This window comes from Varroa destructor, unplaced genomic scaffold (assembly GCF_002443255.2).
Source record: "Varroa destructor unplaced genomic scaffold, Vdes_3.0 BEIS01000005.1, whole genome shotgun sequence".
Classification (NCBI taxonomy): domain Eukaryota; kingdom Metazoa; phylum Arthropoda; class Arachnida; order Mesostigmata; family Varroidae; genus Varroa; species Varroa destructor.
The window spans coordinates 39391221-39411157 of NW_019211458.1; the positions used below are offsets into that span (position 1 = coordinate 39391221).

The following is a 19937-nucleotide window of genomic DNA, read 5'->3' on the forward strand; positions in this document are numbered from 1 at the left end:
GAACTGCTCCCTGAAGGGTTTCGTGCGGACTAGCTTTACCTGTGAGACGATTGAATGAAAATCGTCAGCGTACAAGAATATTGATAGGCAAAACCTAGCTACCGATTTCCGGTGCGCTGAAGAGGAAAGGACGGGAGCGAAGAAGCTGACGAAAATCGTTGTCGATCCTTCCTCGAAACAATCAATCCGCTAGATCAATACCTGACGATTCGCTATCACCGTGTAGCCGTGAATATTAGGATTTGCTCTGTCTTCAGCACGAGATATTTTATCGCGCAAACTTTGTTATTTCGCAAGTATTATAGCACACAGGAGCCATTACTGAGTCGTTATTAACAATTTGTTACAGGTGGAACAATAAATAGTCAATTGGTGATCCAAGCAGCCATTAAATAACACTAGAAGTGTATAAACAATACATAGATGCGATAGTGTGCTGGTGCGCTAGATGGTCATGAACAAAATTTTGTTTGGAAAAAGAACGGTGACAATGTACCGACAAAAGTGGCAACAAGGTCTGTCAAAAGTTAGCTTGATGGCATAATTTAATAATATAGAATATAAGGGAACATAATAAGAAAAAAGCAATTGAGAGCTCCAGGAAATACCATAGCGTTGGATGGAGTGAATGCTCTAGCTAAGCGAATATAGCTATTTCAGGCCAGAAGCCGCGATGATTACCATCTTTCCTGCTTTCTAGATGGGAGACAGAGGCTGGGAAAGCCCGAACAGCTCACTAGTTTCACGCAACATACGTTTGCTATTTTCTCATTTTCATATTTTTTGAGCTCAGTCGATGAAACGTTAGTGAAATCGGTAAGTATCGGTATTTGTTGCGGGAAATTATATCAAAACTGATGACACAAGCGATTAAACTCTTGTCAACGTATACACACTTGAGTACTAACTGATGAAAAAATGGCGCGTGGCCTGGACCTCTTCTGCCTAGCCGCGGCCAAAACGGTATCGTCATTTATTACTTAATTGGCCTTAACCCGACCGGTGTAACGACGTGCAAATCCGGTGAACTAATTCTCCCACCCACACGTCTTTAAAACTAAACATTGATTCTTCTATATCAAATAGAATAGATAACAAACCTTTGTGCGCATGCGTGTACCGGAGAACACATACGGTAAGCATGGAGAGCGTATTTATGTTTGCAACGTTGTACGAGACGTCTGTCTCGTGGCAAGGCTGTTCAGAGGAGCAACTGAGTCCCAGCAGGGTGCCTAGTGGGTAACGTATTTGGATGATAATCTTAGGGAGACATTGTGATCTAGGTTCGAACCCGGGCATAGACAGACAGACAGACAGACAGACAGAGAGAATTCGTTTCGCGCTTGAAGCCAGCCGTCTGATGGCTGAAAACTCTAATGGCGGCACCGGACACTCTTACGAGTCGAAACATAGAGGGTGTCGACTTATTCTAGCGGGACTGCCTGCTATGCTCGACGATGTCGAGAAATGGTAGGGGTTGTCGCTATATTTTGCCGAACGACGAAACGGAAACGATAACCGAAACGCTATTGATATCACTAAATTTAGGAAATACTAAGTTGCTTTATGCTGGCTGATTATGGGTAGCTCTATGCAGAACTATCGTCATGTCCTAGAAGAATGAATTTGCTGCTTTCATCGTAAAAACGTGGGGTATCAGCGGTCACGCAAAGCGCCAATCCTTCGGAGTATTCCGGTTGAGGTGAGAGAAAAACAATGTCATAGGTGTACTGAGCTACTGAGAAATCCTAATTCCCTAAATAAAATCTGCCAACTGTCGACGACTACGATTTCTCTGATCAATTCCATCAGCGTTCCACTAAACAGACCTATGGCATCCTGGGCCCTCATTCGAGTCAAGACTAGCAATCAAATTACCTTTCGATAGGCGACCAAATATAGAAAACTATATATAGAAAAATATAGAAAACACCGAACTTTTGAGCTTCACGCTTTCGATTTGTTGAATGCGTTTTTGAGCCACGAGCCGACACAGGTTTCGAAGACTGGTGAAGCACAGTTCGTATGACACTCCGGACAATCGGATATTGACGCTAAGGAAATGTTTGCGTTGGTCGACACTGCGAAACTTCCGTAAATTGGCAGTACCGTTCACACAAAATCCGGTTGCTTTAGCTTTGTTTACCAATGCAGATTGTCTTATAATTGAAGACGCGATTAGTGTTTTACGTATATGTTTATTTGACACGTACGAAGAAGGTGAAGTAGAGTTTACAAAAGCGCCAAAAGAACACAATACCGGAATGGGACTGGTGGAACTACCCATTTCCTAAATTTGCAAGTAACTCGATGATTAAGTTTTTTTGGAGACAGAACTGTTTTGAAGTTGAAAAGTAGTAAGTAGGGATAATAATATTTTAATTAGATAGCAAATATTTGCACTGCTTCGTATGCTATGTTTCTAATAGTAATAAATAAATGTTATGAAAACAATGATTATAGGTAGTACTGGAGGTAAAACTCGAAGCGTCTGGCTAGCGTTAGCCGTTAGGAAAATTAGCAAAGACGACGATAGTAGAAAAGTGCTAAGTTCTACAACAGAAGAAGTATGGCTCTCATAGAAATCGCAAAGCTCACCTTCCGTTTCCGTTCGTAATTGACTCTCAGTGTCTTGCGAGTCCGCGTGCGTTATGGCAAGTGCATCTGCTGCCCCCACACGTTAAATTTTATCGTTATTCGACTGCTCCATTCCTCTAGCCCAGCTGTTCTTTCATTTTTTAGTCATCTGGCCAAATAAATGACCACACCTGAAATAACCGTGTCCTGTCCACAGCAGACGAATGGAACCCAGTTTCTCAGAGGACCAATCACTGACTTTCTTGCTTTCTGTCACAACGGCTGCAAATTGCAGCACAACAAAGCTGATAAGAGCTTTAGCCGTCAGGTTCTCTGTCCAGGAAAGTGGCCAGATCGGGGAACGGCTTCGAAGAGTAAAGAGCCGTAAGATCCGAATGTCGTGACTTCTAAACGCCGCTCGTTGGAAGTCCTTCTCGAACATTTCTCTCCAGTGACATCCTGAGTAATCCTGGGCGGCGCCTGGTGTCCCAAAGGACGACTACGCGCTTTTTGGTTGTGACCCCTTTCCTCATACAGCAAAGCCCTTTACAGCTTCAAACCAAGAAAATGTTAGCGTCTCTCGCTCAATGCGCGATGTACATAGTAATGGACTGTGCATTACAGAGTACGCGGAGTACACGTACAACGATGCTGCTTCTAGGTATAAAGTTTAAAAAGGACCTTTGACAGCAACTTGAAAAGTTCCGGGAGTGGTAAGAGTGTGTCTAGATACATTGGTGAAAACATTAAAACTTACTATCCTATATCGTGTATCAACGTACTCAGTAGCTCTTACGCTAATAGTTTGTGGTGTTGTTGTTCGAAGAAAGCTGTGCCAGGGTCCTACTGTGTATCACGATTTGGAAACAAGCATCCCCAAAAGGCGTGCAAATAAATCAGATCCGCGACAGACGGTCGTAGAGGAATTAAGCTCAACTTCTCTGGTAACTACCGGTATCTAAACTGCTGCGAACGTCACTGTGTTTCTTGATCACGTTACATTGGTCGAACGGCTTGCCTCGCATGTATTGTGCCAATTTCCTCTATCTATCATGTTCCATATCCTTAAAATTCGTAGACAGACACGTTATGATTAAGCCATCGGCACAATTTTTCTTTTGGTGACAACATCGCTATGACGTTCATTGCTACCGTCGTTTCATGCCTATTTTTGCTGGAAAAAAAGCGCAGACTTCCTTACAAATGACTTATGCAGTGGATGGCCCAATGTTAGCCAGTCAAAGTCTACAGAAAGATAAATTCTCTTCATCGTTTTGCGGGGTTCCGACCGATCCGAGGGAACCATTTCTCATATTTCAAGAGGTCTATGCTACCCATTCGGCCATTTCAGCTGCAATCACGACTAGCCATCAATGACAGGCAAGTGGAAACGTCACAGCACTAAATCGATTCCTCTACAGTGGTGTGTAAGGTCTGAGCGTTGGCAAAAGCAGAGAATAATAACGTTGCGACAAAGTATGAGGTATATCAGACAACGTACTAGTTTAGGGGCCGAGTAGTAGTGACGAAATGTGATGAGAGCGGTAGGGCTAGGTCGTGGGGAGAGAATAACTGAGTGACGCGGAATCGGAGGGTGCTTCTGTAAGAAAGAGAAAGGATTAGAGGTTGCGCGGAAGCAGGGTTCCTGTTCTAACTTTTTCGTCTGTTTAATTGGGGAGTAATTAGGAGCCAAGTAGAGTTTGACTTCTAGGCTCACTGGCATTCTACTGTGGGCGTCGCAAGTTGCGACGAGTTAAAGCAGGTCATGGCTGAGTTCCACAAGTCTTGGCCCGCTAGTCATGTCAACGGACAGAGCACGGACGGAGCTTAGATAGCGGTAAGCGAGACAGCTATGGAGACAAGGAAGCACACCTATGAACATATATACACACGACAACAGCATGTAGCATGCTAGTGTCGACAACTAGAGAACGTAATTTGAAGAGCGCTAGCGTTTTACGTTTTCTAGTCCCGTTTCATTGGCAAAAATTTCATTGGCTGGGTAAGCTCAACTCACGACGACTCGCGGGAGAGCTGTTTCATACAAATTTCTTGGACAATCGCAGGTCACCATATAGGACATGAAGGAGGCGGTAGTGGACGAGCCACATAGGACGCAATTGCGGGCATGTTGTTCATGTATCGCATTATCATACACCATTAAGACACACTACGATATTCAAACGAAATCATCCTGAGACATGTACTTCACAAAATTCTGCAACTTATCGAAATCCTAGCGCACATAATTTATTTCGTCTCATTGTATATTGATTTTTGTTGATTCATTATCTAAACATTTGTTTCAACGTTGTCTGGCACTGAGCTGGTTAAATTATAAATAAAATCAGCCATGTCAAACAACAAATTCAATTCAAAACTGTATTTGGGGCGCCAAAAAAGAAAGCAACTATCGGGTAATTTGCATTACTTCGATATAATAATTATTAAATAAGATAAGCTTTCATGTGTTTATCGTATTACTAGTATCACAGGAACTATAGAGACCGCATTATATGGATATCGATTTGCATTACGGTTAAAAAATATATCATTCAGCTTTTATGCTCGAATCGCTTAAAATGCCGTCGTCGTCTGTCACGTATCTAGTACGATTTTTAAAAAATTGGCAGAGCGTGTTACCAAACTGAGGTAGCCTACGGTACATTCAAGCATCGACTTCGACAACTATTTTACATATTGCTTACAGAAAGAAATTATCCACTCTAAAAGCTTCAGGAACAAATGAAGACAAAAGATTGAGTCGGGAAAAACTGTTTATCAACTGCCCGACGAATTTTTTTATCAAGATGTTCGATAGCGCCGTACTTAGCCAGCTTGAGATGTCTAGACTAAAGGACTGTGCTGGATGGATACTGCTATAAGGCAAATTTAGTCAAAATTTAAAGGGCGTCCTTATGCCCCTTTAAATACGCTGTTCTATGCTGCGTAAAACGAACACGGAGGATTTAGCTGCCTCTGGCCTAAACGTACCGTGTCTCGTACTCTGACTTGAGAAGAACAGCCTAATTCAGTCTATCCCTCAGTCTGCCTTGGGTTAACGAATGGTAGGACAATCTAGTACGGTAGATACTACTGAAGCACTTTTGCAGCTGGCGGATTCACCTTTTACATGAGGTCGCGAGGACTGAAAGTAATTCCTTTTACAGGTTTCCTATATATTATCATTCGACTGATGAGTGGCTGCCACACCAAGCACTATTGCTATCGGATCGCGTGACATATCTTTCGGTTAAGCAACTGCCGCTCCTTCGCTGGGGGCAAAAAAGCGTGCCGTTGTTTGTTGCTCCCTTAGCCTTAGTCTGTTTGTTCAATATGTGTGTCGTGTGTTTTTGTCCAATCAGGCGAGGTTTGGGTCGGCGGTCTAGGGCCCGGACGAGGCCGATGAGGCATTTTTAACTCAGTTTAACTGCCGCTTTCCAAACGTAATTAATTGGGTGTGTATAGTCCAAAGCGAGCAGTAACTTCCGTCTTTGTTGATGTACGTGTATTCATATGTGATTGTGTGTTTGAGTTAACGTGAACCGATGCAGTATTACTCGTTTAAACGTGCGTCTAGTTGTGTTTCTGTTCGAACTGGCTCTTTTGCGGTACATAACAGTGATATCTGTTTTGAAGCAAACAGAGAAAAGAAGCGGCAGCCAAGCCTGTACGTGAAAGAAGATACGATCTTCCAAGAATCCAGTTCTGCGCTGTCAGAATGCTATACTTCGACCGCTTCCTTTTATTGGATATACTGAAATTGGTCCGTGACCGGCGGACACAGCATAGCCAACAGATTCTGCAAAAACACTATGGGGAATAAATTATAGAGCGGAACGCGTGTCTTGAGAAGATGAAGCTTGCTAGTTGGCTCCGTTTACAATGTTTCTGTCGAATAAAAACTTCGTATTGCTTAAAGAACTCTCGTCGTGAATCCTTTGCCACTTATCTGTATACGTAACTGCCGTCGTGTAACAACAACCAGGATGATTGCTATTGAGCAGGCTAAACGGTTTTGGCCTTTATATGCGTACGCGTGCCATAATTTCCTTTCGAACGGGTTGCGTATTGCACCAGTTCTTAATGAAGATAGACTTTTCTAAGCATTACGACTTTCCAGATCCGAAATATTTCCCTTTTTTTTTTCTGTCGAAAGGAAGTTCAAAGTTGATTTGATAAAGATCTCGTAAATTTAAAGCAGAAACTACGTTCATAAGCCTCTTCTAAAGTTGAGGCTTTGAGAGCGGTAGCATTTGTCAGAATTCAGGTGTCTGATTAGCAGCGTTCCCTGAATTTACCAGCAAGCATTCTTCCGTTCAACCGTTCGCGAGATTAATGGGAAATTGTTCTATTGTAACTTTGTGGTTTGATAAATTAATCAGAAATTTAATTAGCACGCGCTTGTCCAGCAAAAATCGTCCTGTCGTACAAACTACATATTTTTCTCTCATGAAGGTTACACGTTTATTTTTTAGTTACAAACGGCATAATATTCTTCCTAGCAAGGGCGCGACCTAAATTCAAAGAAGGTAAACCTGTGTTGAAGCTCGGATATGTTTTGATGGATTGAGAAAAATATTTTAAAAGTAATTTGGACTTTTAAACAATGGGTAAATTCCGATGCGATATGCGTGTTGACCTTCGGTGGTCTTACAAGTTGTAAACGTCGAGCAAGCAAACATAGAGTGTTACAGCTTTACAAGGACTAATTGGCATCAATCTTCACTACTGTTTGGTCATACCTATAATGGAAGAAATCTTTTGAAGTACAAAACGTATCAACAGTCTTTCTTTCGACTGACTTCAACATTTTGGGCAAATATTCTAGATAGAAAGATGGGCAAAGCTCGCAGCTTGGAGAGTTTTGAAAATAGTCATATTCGGTCAGACCGTGAACGTTCATGGCCTGGCCGTGGCGATTTTCTAAGTTCTAGCGATTTTCTAAGTTCTAGACTCTATTTAGCTAGTGCCTGGAGCGATAGTTTATTTTATTGACATCTAAATTGAATTGTGCTACTTTAGATGTCTCATTCTCGTAATGGAAAAAATATATAGATGAGCAGAAATACGAAAAGGTACGCTAAAAAATCATAGCTTCTCTTTCCATATCTCTATAAGACTGTTTTGAAGCCGAACAGCAACGAAAGAATAAGTGCAATGTTTAAATGGATCTTTTCTAGCGACTTTTTATTAGGCTTAAAGGGGTGATTGTTATTTACATCCACTGCAAAGCTTACTGAACGTGTCCTCAACTGAGAACCGTCCAATATAATGCGCAACAGAGTTTCTATCACAAAACAATTCTTCAAATGATTCACTCGGTAAAGTTTGTGTGGTGTCCACAGGGTTTATTTATATCGTGCATGTGGACCCAGGTTGACAAGCAGCTCCAATGGTTTACTCTTACTTTCGCGTGTGCGGTAAAACTGGGCACGACGAAAGGCACGTTTGGGGGCAATTTGGATTTTCCTTTTGTTGATAGAGAGATCTCAGAAGAATTCACGCACGCAGACCTGCCCCATCATGCCATTGAACGAAATGTTGGCCACTTCTGAAAATATATACATTTACTGCAGACATGTGTGAATATCAAGTTTACAAATGAACAAAGCCCAAAGAGGACACAATGAGACCGCTTTAGGAGTCATATGAATAGATAATGCTAGTTATATGAATGAGAGATTACATTGAAGCTGCGATTGGTCGAGGCTTATTTAGGGCATTCCTGTCTGACGACTCGAGCGGCGAACAGAATTATTTCTCAAGACCCTGAAAAATAGCATTAAGCCTTAATAGCAGAATTTCTGCCTAAATGGTACAAACTTGTCGAATCGGATCACTATAGAGCATGATGTGGTAAAGTAAGTAAGCTAAATGGAAAGAATTATCCTGCAGCAATATTAAACGTAACTTCACCGCACCGTTGATCTTCACGAGCCAAGCAGAATTACCTAGGGAAAGTATCGATGCATTGTTTCAATTTAATAAATTGATTTCGTCAATAAAACGGTGCAATTTTAAATCACGTGAGTTACAAAAGCTATCGCTCGCACATTAGTTGCTACAGTTGTCAATAAATAACGATTTAACGAAAACTTGGGGATCTTATTAGATCTCGATCGCTGGAAAATTGTTTGACCTTCAACCTTGCATGATTTTTACTATTGAAAAATATTTTTGAGATATAGCCTGGATTTTTCCCTATAGCGTCCAGTTAGTAGACCCGGTAGAGATAGACGAGAATTTTTGAACTGGTTCTACGCAGGGTTCGGCTGGCCTAGGCGGCAAACGCAAAAAGTCGTAATCGGCCCCTTCTGCCGACATAGGGGAAAACAGGCACCGGACTAGCAATAAATTCGTGTCTTCCAACTTTCTGCCGCATCCCTCCCTTAACTACAGAGCGGACGTGAACAGCTAAAAGCGTATGGCAATCGAAATAGCTGGCACTACTCGAGGCGCGGATACATCGATCAGTAGGTTGATAGAAATTGTTGTTTTGATAGAAACTGTATTCCGCAGAATATGAAAACTTCCACACGATTAACACACACACATTCGTCTTTCAATTTCGCGCACTTCGGTCCTTTTGGATGGCCTTTCGAAGCCAGCCAGCTTTCGCAACAATTTGGTAAAAGAACCTGCCAATAGTCAACTACCCCTACTACTTTTAGGTGGACACTGAAAGCATGAGCTCTTAGTTTGAAGTTAGCTCTTACGAACTGATCGCCACCGACCTTTTAAACTCCTTTGAGTAACTTAAAGGAGCAGTTGTAATTTTTTTTACCAAAACAAAAATAATTTTTTACTACTATTCTGTTTCATGATTGATTCGTTCTGTAGAAAAACAAAAGCTAACAACTGATTAAAGATATCGTTAAGTCGAATTCTTATTTGGAGATTATTAGAAAGATATTTACTAGATAGAAAGAAATTACTAGAAGTATAACTATGTATGAACTATTTTAGTAAATTTCACTAACACATTAATAACGGGTACGTGTTTGCGTTCAGTATAAACCAGAAAGCAACAAAAAGCAATATAAAAGTGGTAGCGCGCACACGTAGAAGCTTTCAAAAGTCGTCACCTGTATGACTTCACAATCGTTGCCCCATTTCGTCACTCTCTGCCTTTCTAATAGCTTATAGGAAAGGTATTTAGCTGTACATTTGTCATCAAAACAGCTATCTCAATAGGAGCAAAAGTGACCTTTTGAAGGAATCTAATAGTTCAGAACAGAGAGCTGGAAAGGGAAACACGCTGGCGAACGTCTGCTTCTGAAAGTTTGTGTGCGTAGCAGAAGACTACCATAGAGAGGAGTGGAGTAGTGTAAGAGCATTGTAAGGTCGGGTGCGTCAGTGTAAAGGGTCGCAACTTCGTGGACTGGTCGAAGAGATTGAAGAGTGACACGCTGCTTCTTGTAATAATATACGTGTGTCAGCGGGGGGCGACAAAGGGCCATTTGGAGTGAAGTCCAGTTGGTTAGGTAACGTTGTTATCCATTGTTGTTCGGATAGGGGCAAGTAGTAGGAATCCATGGACGGCGACACGTTACATGTAATGTATTCCTTCGTAGCGAACGCCTTGATTGTACGGCGCCGTACAAAGCAAAGCTTTGTTTGTAAGAGAAAATAGCGTGTAACTGACCAGAAAGTCGGGAGCAAGGCAACGGCTTCGAAGTTTTCCCTTTGTAGGCAGGAAACTAGTGCCAGCACGCTACCTTTTCGATTGAAAGATAAAGGTTGTAATGGAGCGTGTTTCTTGACGGGATCACCTACACATTGATGTACGGAATTAGTTGCTCCACGAAAAGCAAGAAACGAAAGAGTAAAGGATCTCCTGTGGACAGGGTGACACCGTTAGGTGGCAGTCGGCCGAAGCCAAGGCCAAATAAAGTCGAGCCGATTAACGGGCATTCAAAGAAACACTAGGGTCACTTGCCATGCATTTTGCTTTGGCCACTACGATCAAACCAGTGCTAAGCCTAAGAGCGATTCGTTGGATAGTTGTCTACAAAGTAAATCATTGAGGAAAAGAGAACACACACACACACGTTTTAGTTGATAAAAAGATGGCCTTATTTATAAGGACACCATAACACTGTGCCATACAGATTTGCTAAATGGAAGACAGGCAGACAAAATGACAGAAAGGGAATGATAGCGAACGACACTCAACAGTTCGAACCCAACGAGGAACCCTTAAAGAAAATCGGTTTGCGATTTTCTAAATGGTATTATTTGCGATCTGCGCGCACCTGGCAATCTGCCAAACCACTTGACGGTACCTTATGTTAAATGGTTCGTCGCCCCCAGTTGACGTTTTGCCCAAATTAGTCGAATTGAAGGGCAGACGGTACAGAACAGCAAGAAGCACTGACAAGAACAAAGCTCACTGACTAAACAACGTTACTTAGACGTCAAATCTTGCCTATACAGGAGAGCTCGATTGCTAAAGCGCTTCGAACGGCAAGAAGCAGCGGTGTGTAGTGATCAATCGTATGCATCCGTTATATTAGACCATTGGCCTTAACCAGTATCTATTAAAAGCCAATGGTAGTATTCAGTCCTTGTTAAAGGTATGGCATATGACTAAGTGCGTAAAACGGATTAAACACTGTTATTTCATATTAAATGTGCGATACAAGTGTTTGCTAATACAATCATGTTTTGGCTGCACCGAAAAAAGATCTGATCAGTTACGGCAGAAGTCGTCCGGCTACACTCATTCACGTAACTTCTGTTCTTCAATACGCAATTCCACTATAACGCTATTATAATATGAAAAGCTTAAAACATTTTCAGACAGCTATACAATTTTGTGTCGAGCCGTGTGAGCTTGGTTCGTTATGGCGAAGAATGGAAGAAAAAAACTCAGACCTTAAAGCGTTGTACTTTTCTAACACTTCGTATGGTGTCTCTATTGCGGTTTTCGGGTGTGATGATTTCGGGTCACATGATTTTTCAAAAACTCCGCGTATGCCTCATGACGAATCTCGACCTGAACTTTAGTAGCCGAGCTTTTTTGTTAACTACTCAATTAAACGAGCTTCAAATTCAACGTTACCGCGTTTACACAGCAAGGTTTGTTGATCCAGTGACTGAGCCAAACGCCTCGCCTGAATCTCCATATTCCCACTAATTATGAATCATGTATATCAAAAGCCCCCCCCCCCCCCCCCCCTCCGCCCTCGGATACATCGTTTGCCAGGTAGGATATACCACTGCATCAATGCGCTGTAGGAGAAAGCCATGATTGAGTGGTCGACTTTCTGACGGGTCTTACCAATAGGATCTAACAAGCGATAGATGGATTAGACTGCCAACTGAACTTGTTTTTTTTCTAGCAACTAATCGAATTCCCTCTGACCATCGCCTGACCGATCTGGGAGACCAGAATTACAAGAGGACAAAGGACAATATTGCATATGGGACTAATTGCTAGTTGTGTGTGCTATTGAGTGCGCTGAAAAGGGGCCAGCACGGGAGAAATGGGATGTTTCTGTGAAGAGATAACATTGCAGAATGGTCCCAAAGACCATTTTATTCAGCTGGTAAGCGCAACCTATCTAGTTTTCTCAGTAGACTAGAGAATAATGATAATAGACTAAGGTATTGAAACTTTACTTAAGCGTATTCAAAAGTACTATCGGAACTCTAGCCACCAAATGTGTTAGTAATGTTGATACATATGGGATATATTCACTAGCACGAAATCCACGTTATAAACGTAAAAATGACAAAAGTTAAACACAGTACACATTATTCTGGCGGGATTGCCAACTATTATTGGATTTTGGATTCATATATGTGGAGGCCTCTACGTAGGCAAAAGGACCTGTGCAAACGCTATTTGACTTAGCAGTTTTCAAACGTACATCAATATAGTTGATTCAATCAATTTCTCCCACGTTCTGTGCTTTGAGGCCTCTACAATTTTTGCTAAAATGCACCTATCCTTAAAAATATTCACTTAACTACTACGTATAGAAAAAATGTCAGGTCCTAGGAACGTGCTAACTTTCGTCAGTCCATCGAGTTAATTTAATTTAAGAATTATTGTAGGTTGGAGTTGCTCATTTCTATCAAGAGGGTGAGTTTGCTATGGGGAAACGGATTTAAGAGTGGTCGGCAAATCATGTACTAACACGATGGATCGGCTTAAGGACTGCGAGCTGAAGTGAGTGATCGAACAGTTTGATGGCAACAATAGTTTTGTTTAGTTCGTAACAGGAAACGCTCGTGTGTGTGCGAAGGGCGTAAACCCAAGCTCTAGAAAGTTCCCACAAATTTCCCGTTCACTTCCTGGTCCATCACCAATGAAACGTCTTTGACTCACTCAAGATTCGGCTATGGAGGAGACGCAAGCAGAAGAGATTTTTTCGAAACGGCCTAGCCCATACACTATCAATACCCCTATGATCCCGACTCTTTGTTACCCCCTGCGTATATCCTAACTCCTACAACTTACCTTGGGAGAAGAATTGCGCAATTCCTTGGGCCTTTTTCTAAGTGAGAGAAACGACGGCGTTGGTCCAGAAAGCATGGATGCCTCCGACCGTTTCCTCTTGCTTACATAGTCGTATAGACAGACCTATCGAAACTGCTACTCGCAAGACAAGCCAGCCGGACCACATAGTTCGCTTGGCATAAAAACGAAAACAGAAACAAACCAAAAATTGGAGTACGCAAGTTTGTTGTCAACGCTTGTCAACTTTGAGGTTGGGTGACTAGACTGAAACAGACACGTCACAGGGGCAGAACAAACGGGGGATAAAGGTGGTGGCGCGAAGCAGCACGGTAACCGATGGAACAGCAACTGAAGGCACCCACAAAGTTGTCAGATTGGCCATTTGGCCGGTTGGCAATTGCCTAGCGCCGGTTTGCTTGCCCATCTGGGATACGAGTCCATGGTTTGGGCGGACCCGTCGTCTGTTATTGCCAGCAAAAAAACTACCATCGCTATCGATAAGAATAATAACGTTCGGGAGTGCAGGACGGGACAAAGGAGGCGGCAGCTAAAATATTGCAGACCGAAGAAAGCCACCAGGACAGCAAGAGTAATTGCTGGTGACGATATGGATGCATTTTGTACAGATATTATATGTACATAAACAATGGAATTGATTTTTCTGAGATAACACGAGCATGAATCTCTCCGAAGTGTTTGGTTGATCTATAGCTTAATGGTTTACTAGTGATCTTCTTTTAATTCTCGTTATATGTATTTGTTAAAGTCAATTGTGAACATCTTCAGGACAAGAAGCCTTTTTCAGTTGACCGGAACGTACACGTAAGATGTAATTACTAATAATTAGGTCGATTTAACGCTTCCGAGTTAGGCTGTAAAGCAAATTAGTTGATATTTTTCGTAGATAAACTCGCACAACTGGTCGAATTCTATTTGAAGGCGCCGCTGGTGCTGGGCATAAGAAACATAGCTTATAGATTAAACCTCACCTCATTATTATGGCCACGTGCTAATTTTTGTACTAGATATAATTACCAAACATTCTTTAGCCATAAGTGGATGCTCTTTTTTTTTCTCAACGTGAGCCTGCTACCTTTTAGCTTTGGGCTTCGAACTTCAGATAGAAGTGTAGCTATCGGTACAGGCAGCGACGTCAATTGTGCGGATTTCCACCATATGAAATTGCTATGCCTAAAAATAACTTTTGAAAAGTTAGATTGGCTAGAAGGGCTTTATCGGGACTTTCAATTATTCATCGTCCGCTGAGAGTGTGCTATGACGGGTATTTGTAACTGAAGAATAGAGGAAGCCGAAGCCATCTGAGACATCAGCTGACGTTTAGAAAGATAACTACTTGGATGTTACATTGAACGAAAACCTTTTATGAGAGAAAGCTAAGTATACGACTATTATTATCTTCCGTATACGGTAGGCAGAACTTTTACGAGAAAGCTTTCGATAAAATACTGCATTCTGCTTAACGCTGATATGCCCCTATGAGTTGTAACTCGACATAGCGAAATGTCATTAGGTGAAAACTGCCTGAAACAACATGGGCAATTGTTAGTAAAAACCAAAGCTAACTGACCAATACTAGACCGCTTACATCCGAAAATTAGCCCTCTGACAGCGTCATCGACATACGCCTATTTTAGGACAGCGCCTTACAGCAGTGACGCCGTATGTTCAGGGTTACTGAGGTTTCGGGCAAAATTTCCGGGAAAAGTTTTACAAGAATTTATATCGAAGCATCTCCAGTAATCGTCTGGTATTGATAAGTGATAGACGACTCAGGTTAAAGAGTTTTTGAATGGGTTCTATAAGAAAAATTATTTAGATGTCAAATGAGTTATGGCTGACGGTTGGCTATTATTATTTGTCCAGACTTGTGAAGTGGTAAAATTAATGATAATTGATAGAAATCATGAAAAAAAAAATTGCCAATAATATTCCTGAAGGTTGCGATCATTTTTGTTGAATTATGTCCAATTTGTAACCGTTATTTTGTTAATGGGCATCTACTGAAAAGCAATTTCATTTCAAGGTTCACAGAAGTGATGGAACGCTCTATAACGGACTGTCAGTACTATCTTGTAATCTCAAAGACAGATCATAGTCACTTTGGGTAAATGCTATAAATAAAAACCCTATGACAGGACGTAATAGCCCCGTTGGTGACACGTCCACGGTCGACAGGGCAGGCCTTTGTATGTAGAGAAATAAGAACCTTGAGCATTCACAGTTTTTTTTTTTCGTTACTTACTTGTTAGACATCTTTTGTCATGTCCCATTTCCTTTCTGTAAACAACGTACTTTGTGCATCAAAAGTAACTTTTACGTTGGGAAGACGCTTCTCATAAAAGTACTATAGACTGCAAGTAGTCTTTTCACTACTAGAACTATAATTTTATGCTTGGGTTCAAGACAAAGCAGATCAAGGCACTACTGTTGAGGATCTATTCCTTTAAGATCTTACTACCTAGAACGAGTTCGTCCCAAGTGTAGATCTATTGAGATAGTGTAGCGCGAGAATTAGCCGGATTTTAATTTCGCAGGCGCAGCTCTCATTCCAATTGCCACTGATTTTACACTAATAATATCCTATATTGTACATTAAAGTATCGATCGAACAAGCGAGCTGATTGATACTCACTGTTCTTTGTTTCTTTTTTTGTTGCCGGCACCTCCAGATTGCGCAGATCGAATACCTAAGGCCAATGTTAAAGGATAACTAATCGTTTCCCCTTTTCCTTGTTGGACATGAAGCAGGACTCTTCGTATACAAGTGCCGTTTCGCTACGGCTTCCACTGTAGAAGCTGTGGTCACCTGTCAGTTATTTGTTTATATATGTTGATTAAGCGAAACAGGCCAGCTGCTTTGCTGACGGACAACTGCGATTTTCAATACAGCTTTACGAGAAACCTGACGTAAACTCAGGCACACATGCATGGGTGAAATATTGATTACGATGGATCGCTTATCCCATATATCAGCTGTTGATTTCGGGCGCGTCGAAATGCCCAAATCAATTTGGGTTTGTTTTCTGCTAGTCCCTCCGTCGCCTGTGCGATGTCACCGCCTCTGTTCGAGTACAGATGACTTGCAAAGTAGTAAGCGAAGTGAGCAAGTTCTCTTCGTCCACGAACAGCCTGCAAAGGCTCTAGTATGCAGCACGTGATGATGGGCGATTGGAACTTGGCTCAAGATCGAGCTGAAAAAGGCAAGAAAAACTTTACTATATTCACTCTGTGTTTTGGGATTGACATGAGCGCAGCTTGATCATTGGTCCAAAAGATCAAGTAATGGGGGCAAACAGCAAACTTTGCTTGACATACTAGGGATGGGCCCAGCCTTTTCCTCGAGGGTAAAATAAACCAACTAGAGGAGTCATCAATTGCTGATCAGGCAATAGCATTAAACACCTTTCAATTTCGTATCATCAACTGTTCGCCAAATCGATACTGGCGTACCATTTACAGTGCACACATTATGCGCGTTACAAACATTAATTTGTAGCCGTTGTTCCCCTCATATGTTCTCTCTAAGGTAGGCAAATAGAATCACTAAAAAAACATGAGATTTATTTACCTAAAGCGTATAATACACCCAGAAGTTCCAGCTGTAATTCTCGAAAGAACTGCAAGAACAATGATAAAAACTCATTCGTTGTAATAGGCTAACTTAACTGGAGTAGAAGAATTTAGCAATGATTGCCTACACAGTTTTAACTTTTTTGATGATATTATCGTTTCTATCCTTCGAAGTAGAAGATTATTAGAGCATCCGTTCCATTCTTCCGCTTCGCCTCTCGCCACATGCTTTATAGAAGGTGACACGGAGTGAATTATGAGTACCAGCACGGTGTGTCCTCCTACATATGGCTATTATAGTGCAAAAAGTTAGAAAACGTGGAGAGGGGACTGGGTGGTCGGTGTAACGCGAAGGACAACTCCAGGGCTCGACACAGGGAGACGGGGAGTGACAAAAGGTCACTTATTTTTCCACAGTTCAAATTTTGCGTTGTCGGATTTCATAGTGACTGCCTAAGTGAAGTAGCAATAATAACGACTGGTGCTTCAGCGGCTACTGCCACCAGGGCACTGAGAAAAAGACAGCTACGTTAGCGCGGCTGCTACGAGACGATATAGGGCGGCTGAGACATTGGTCTAAAAGAGATTGGTCATAGAATACCGAAGTGATCTTCTTCGAAGGTCTTGCAACAAATTATTTAAGTTCCGTGCTAATTTGCAGTGCGTCGCTCAACGCTGAACAACAAGCAGAAACTTGCATATGGACACACTCGAACCTGGGCAGTCCATCAGAGGCATATAGGAAAGCATGTCTACAACAGAAGGTTTTGCGGGTATGGGCGAGGCGGGTGCGTGTGTAAAGCAAGCATCTATAAAGGTAATAGTCTAAGCAAAAGGGAGACAGAAAAAAGTAAGGGAGTGTGTAAGAAATTGAACAGGAGACACGTACGGCTACTAGATCATCAGATATGATCTCCCGCGATCGTAGCAACGTAATTTGACGACGAAACGACGAAAATAACGGACGCGCACGCATGCCTGGTTGTATGGACGATATTAAATGCCGTCCGATATCTAAGTCGCCCCCACCTTAAGAGTGCCGTATTACGAGTCGTTCTACCCCGGCGAAAGGTTTTTGGTTTAGCGAACGACAACGAGAAACTGCCCATGAAAACGGGCTTTTATGAGCTGAAAGGGCCACCTGCACTCTTTGGCAAATCAATATAACTAATTATATTGCAGTGCAAAGGAATACGGAGCGCTTTTCGCGGAGATGAAAGCGGATACTCTAAAATATTTTACATATAATTGGCACGCTGAGGGATTTGTGTGCATACTAATATCTGGTAGATTACTACGTAGAACTAACGGAAGCAAATTTTTTTGAATATAAAAATAGGTTTTGATATTCAGCGACCTGCTGGTGACGGACGAGAGGCCAGCGTACCAACGAAATGGGTAGCACTCGTAGAATTATTACATAGACCATATATGAACTTGACAATTAATTATACGTCAAGCAAGTACAGTTCATTAGTTATATATATATATTTCTGTTAATCGTTGGACTGTAAGCCGCTTCGTTTCAAGCTTTTTTTTAGCAAAAAATATTGGTCTTATTTTAACATTTACCGTTTTTTTTGTTTTTACTGAACAAGTAACGCAACTGTTATCTGTAATTTTGTGATAAATTAATGAATTGCGAACGAGCGACTGCGCCAGAGCTACATCCGTGGTCACGGGGCCTTTCTAACACAAATTACAGAACACATAACATGAGCGAACGGACCTCTGAAGGTCCGTTAAGGTAAGACTGACATGACAGCACTCCAATGCCACAAAACAGATGCAACTTCATACCGCGTAGGTCTTCCGCACATTGCCGACGCAGCCATAAGAAATGTACGCAGCAGCCTCTGAAGCCGCCTACATCGGGCAGACAAATGCTATTTGATGGTCTTTATATATGATTCACAATTCGTGCGATGCTGGACCACGCCATTACGGGGGAATATACGCTCGTTGCAATCAAACTGCCCAGAAAGATCGATCAAGTTTGGTTCGCAAAATTGACCTACAAAAATGAAGCTGCAAAAAGGTAATTTGCCATATATCTAACCAATAACGTCTACTGTCTTGTCATGTGTGTACTCTATAGCGACTATAGGACGAAATCTTGCTCCGCATTTTGGTAGCTCGAAGCCAGAAGGATTTCCGAACTCGAACTTCTAGTAACCTCTTCAACACCTATTGTAGGCTATACGTTCACTCTCTCTTAACTAAGGTCAACATTGTTGTTCGCCACTGTTAGTCTTCAACAATAACGGTGCCCTTCCATCGAATTGCGCTTTATTTGTTGTTTTTTTTTTTTTTAATCTTTGTATTATTTCATAACTGGGCAGGCGGTCTTTTGGCATCAGTCCCGACTCATGAGCTGTCTATTTTGCAAAAATAATATTGAAATTTACGGAGACTTATTATGTATACTTATGGTAGTAAAGGTGATCTAGTCAGTAGTGAGACAAAGTCTCATAGAAAGGCAGCATCCTTTCTAGGCAATGTGGTGCTTGTTTCTATAGTCATGTTTGGGACGGTAATATTGCAGGGAACTCAATGAGTAATAGAATAGAAACGTGATGCCTGCAATCTCTATGTAGATTAGTTCTGGTATAGCCTTTGCGTATTCCCTGCATTGTAGTACCAAACAGATGCCTATTTCTAATGCTCTGAGGATAGGTCGCATCGGCCGTTCTCGTGATCAACTCGATTCATAAATTCGGCTACGTTACGCTCGATCGAGCGAGTTGGACAAGGCCACCTGCGTTCTTTGGTGATGAAATAGAGCAAGTTGAGGGCCAAAACGAAAGTCGGCATAGACAAAAATGAATGAACCGCCAGCTTTATCTATAAGAAAGACATGTGAAGGTTTGTGCTGGCGTAGCGCTTTACATCATCACATGTGACGAAAACGAACGTATGGATGCAAACTAAACTACATGAGACGTTTCCCATAACAGATGATTTTTTTACATTCTAGGGTAGGTTAAGTTCGAGAAAGCGTTAAAGCTGTCCTCAAAGGCAATAATTACGTATGCAATGATCTTTTTCTGAGCTTTTCATGGGCACACGTAAATTCATAGATTTAAAATAATCTCTAAGTATTTACAATAGAACACCAGCATCTGCGGATCGTACCATGCCTGCTGCCTCTCACAGTTATTATTTGAATAAAATAGAAAAATTATCCCCGAAGGTTAGGTAAAAGTATTGTTTCACAATGAAACTATGCACTAACGCTCTTCGGCCATATCCCATGCCAACCTCACTGCTAGGCACATGTCGAGGTGAGCTGAACACT

The 19937-nt window shown here is 41.8% G+C and overlaps 1 protein-coding gene across 18 annotated transcripts in view; it reads right to left on the reverse strand.

Moving 5' to 3' along the window:
* LOC111250837 (uncharacterized) overlaps window positions 1–19937 on the reverse strand; it is a 182166-nt gene that overhangs the window by 51496 nt on the left and 110733 nt on the right. For 6 of the 18 annotated variants that reach the window (XR_015328209.1, XR_015328208.1, XR_015328210.1 and 3 more), the window contains 2 exons: window positions 8267–8349; window positions 7741–8131 (listed from right to left, as the gene is read on the reverse strand). The exons of 2 other annotated variants lie outside the window; for them this stretch is intronic. Coding sequence is in view for 3 of the 16 variants with exons in the window: in XM_086989955.1 (XP_086846081.1) it covers window positions 8335–8349 (15 nt within the window). In the remaining 13 variants the exon portion in view is untranslated. Of the gene's footprint in view, window positions 1–7740; window positions 8132–8266; window positions 8350–13048; window positions 13221–15701; window positions 16261–19937 lie in introns of those variants that run through there. 10 more of the 18 variants (XR_015328198.1, XR_015328207.1, XM_086989953.1 and 7 more) reach the window with 7 other exon arrangements.